This window comes from Oncorhynchus masou, chromosome 29 (assembly GCF_036934945.1).
Source record: "Oncorhynchus masou masou isolate Uvic2021 chromosome 29, UVic_Omas_1.1, whole genome shotgun sequence".
NCBI classification, from domain to species: domain Eukaryota; kingdom Metazoa; phylum Chordata; class Actinopteri; order Salmoniformes; family Salmonidae; genus Oncorhynchus; species Oncorhynchus masou.
The window spans coordinates 31,325,056-31,328,473 of record NC_088240.1 but is presented as its reverse complement, the minus strand read 5'-3'; the positions used below and the strand labels follow the sequence as shown (position 1 = coordinate 31,328,473).

At 39.2% G+C, this 3,418-nt stretch overlaps 1 protein-coding gene across 1 annotated transcript; it reads left to right on the top strand.

Annotated features, from left to right (window-relative positions):
* The first annotated feature begins 2,423 nt into the window (after positions 1-2,423).
* Positions 2,424-3,047, top strand: LOC135519560 (gamma-crystallin M3-like). The gene is made up of 3 exons (XM_064944794.1): positions 2,424-2,438; positions 2,560-2,649; positions 2,763-3,047. The coding sequence occupies exons 1-3, from the start codon at positions 2,424-2,426 to the stop codon at positions 3,045-3,047; spliced, it is 390 nt and encodes a 129-aa protein (XP_064800866.1).
* The last annotated feature ends 371 nt before the right edge of the window (positions 3,048-3,418 follow it).

The following is a 3,418-nucleotide window of genomic DNA, read 5'->3' as shown; positions in this document are numbered from 1 at the left end:
CCCAACCGTGAAGCACGGGGGTGGCGGCATCATGTTGTGGGGGTGCTTTGCTGCAGGAGGGACTGGTGCACTTCACAAAATAGATGGCATCATGAGGGAGGAGGAGTATGTGAATATATTGAAGCAACATCTCAAGACATCCGTCATGAAGGTTAAAGCTTGGTCGCAAATGGGTCTTCCAAATGGACATTGACCCCTTGCATACTTCCAAAGTTGTGGCAAAATAGCTTAAGGACAATAATGTCAAGGTATTGGAGTGGCCATCACAACGCCCTGACCTCAATCCTATAGAACATTTATGGGCAGAGCTGAAATAAATAATTCTCTCCACTATTATTTTGACATTTCACATTCTTCAAAAAAAGTGGTAATCCTAACTGACCTAAAACAGGGAATTTCTACTAGGATTAAATGTCAGGAATTGAGAAAAACTGAGTTGAAATGTATTTAGCTAAGATGTATGTAAACCTCCAACTTCAACTGTACATAATTACCACAATTAGTTTGACACCTGTGCCCCAGCACATTGACACAATGTACCGGTACCCCCTGAATATAGCCCTACTATTGTTATTTAGTTACTTGTTTTTCTTAGCTCTTACTTTTTTAAATGGAATTTCATAAAACTGCATTGTTGGATAAGGGGTTGTAAGTAAGCATTTCACTGTAAGGTCTACACCTGTTCTATTCTGTGCATGTGACAAATACGATCTGATTTTATTTGAAAAGTCAAGGGTTCTGAATACTTTCCAAAGGTGCCGTCACGGGTATCGTAAGAAGCGGACCAAGGTGCAGCGTGGTGAGCGTACATATTCCTCTTTACGCTTAACAGTGCTATGAATGCCTCTAACAAAGTTTACTACCCACACTGAAAGGAGTGAAAAAAAGGGCTACCTAAGTATGATTCCCAAACAGAGACAACGATAGACAGCTGTCCCTGATTGAGAACCATACCCGGCCAAAACATAGAAATAAAGAAACATAGAAAACAAAACATAGACTGCCCATCCCCATCCCACCCTGACCTAACCAAATAGAGAAATAAAACGGCTCTCTAAGGTCAGGGCTTGACAGATGCTATATATTTGCAGAAAGGCACAACACAACACAAAATAGAATTTTAATATAATAATTGGGTACTAGGGTACTAGGGTAGGCTTGTATAACAAACAAACTTCCTTAAATCCTTTCTCAAAGGATTCCCAACCCTGCTTTGTTGATGGTATTTTAGGAAATACAATAACTCAGTCTCTTGAACTAAATAGATTTACGTAATGAGTACATAATGCTTGCATTTACTTCTGAGTGAAGTCCACACATTACTGTTGACTCCAAGTGATTTAGCTTAAACTAGGGCGTCTTGTACTTTAGACCTAGTCCTAGCTGAGACACTTCAACATACAGTATGAATGACTGCAAACCTTTTTGAATGATGGTTTTAGGTCGATTTTAAGTATAAAGATCTCAATGTAGTACCAAAAATGACGTTATAATCACAATTGTGTGCATTTTCTGTGGCCAAACACTGAAAACCTTAGCAACAGGTGTCAGAGATTGCAACCGCAGGTATCACAGAGTAATTTCAACGTAACAAAAATAGTGGCAGACCCATACTCCGTGTTCTAGTGAACCGCCGTTTTCTTTTGTAGTTGGCACAGTTGGCGGTGCGCCAACCTCCATCTCTACTTCTAGGTCATGTACATATTGTCACGCCTTGGTCTTAGTATTTTGTGTTTTAGTTTATTAGTTAGTCAGACCAGGGTGTGCCTTGGGGTTATTATGTATTGTATTTTCTTATTGGGGTTTGTAGTAGTTGGGATTGTAGCTGATTAGGGGTGTATGTGTTTAATAGGTTTGGCTGCCTGAGGCGGTTCTCAATCAGAGTCAGGTGATTCTCGTTGTCTCTGATTGGGAACCGTATTTAGGTAGCCTGGTTTCGCTTTGCATTTCGTGGGTGATTGTTCCTGTCTCTGTGTAGTGTGCACCAGTCAGGCTGTAATAGGTTTCACGTTCTGTTTGTTGTTTTTTGTATTTATTAGTTATTCGTGTATAGTTCGTTCGTTTGTCTTTCTAATAAACATGAGTAACCTACACGCTGCATTTCGGTCTGACTCTCTTTCAACAAAAGAAGAACGCCGTTACACATATTGGTTTGAATTATAAAGCACAGTTAACGTTCCATGAACAAAGCCATAAGTAATTGACATGTTTCATTTTCTACAGTATACTAATTCATTGAAACATTATGCAAGTTCTACTAAAAGTAATAATATTGAACCTGCTTTCGTTTATAGTACATTTCATGGTGATGACTCAGGAATTTAACACAATGTGGTCACATATGCTGCAGATATCTAACATGGTATAAAAGGGCAAGGGAGCCACTAGCATTGACAGTCAAGCTTAAAAAAACAACAGCCACCATGACCATGGGCAGGGTAGGTGGATTTTAAACTATTTTCTTAATCATTCTAACTAAATGAGTGCTTTACATATGTGTTTACTATACCTTACTGCTGCAATAGGTGTTGTATCGCATTCTTACAACTTGTGATGCAGATCATCTTCTATGAGACCAGCCAGGACTGCCCTGACATATCTTCCCACCTGAGCAGGGCACAAGCCAGAATGACTGCATCAGATCCAGCCGTATGATCCCCATGGTAAGGAATAGAGAGCATTTCTTCCTTTAAATTACAAAGTAGTCTTCTTAAAACGTCAGACCTTGGTATGAATACAAATTGTTTTAAATTCTCCACCAGCAGCACAGAGGCTCCTACAGAATGAAAATCTACGAGAAGGAGAACTTTGGAGGTCAGAACATGGAGCTGATGGACGATTGTGACTCCATCCACGATCGTTACCGCATGTCCGATTGCCAGTCTGCCCAGGTCATGGATGGACACTGGCTGATGTTTGAGCAGCCCCACTTCAGAGGAAGAATGATGTACATGAGGCCCGGAGAGTACAGGAGCTTTAGGGATATGGGCATGGGTGTCAAAGGAATGAGGTTCATGAGCATGAAGCGTATCACTGACATATGCTAAATCATCTGATTGTCAATAAAACTATTTTTTAAACGATATCTACCAGTATGTCTTACTCATTACATACACCCTCTTCAGTTTGAAATATCACTTTCATTTTATAATTTATTATATCATAAGACATACTATACAGTGTTGATCTGTGCAAATCAAAATGTCCTAAAAGCAGCCATTAGACGTCCAAGCACCATTGCCTTCAATTACTATGTTTTAATTTTTTTTGTTGATAATAAAATATAAAACTGTAAACCTAAAAGTGCAATACACAATCACTAGCTGTAGCTTGTGCTAAAAGTATGTCTTACAAGTATCATCAGATTTTATTGACAAGTAGATTTGTGTGTTCATTTGCATAGCAATGAAATGGCATT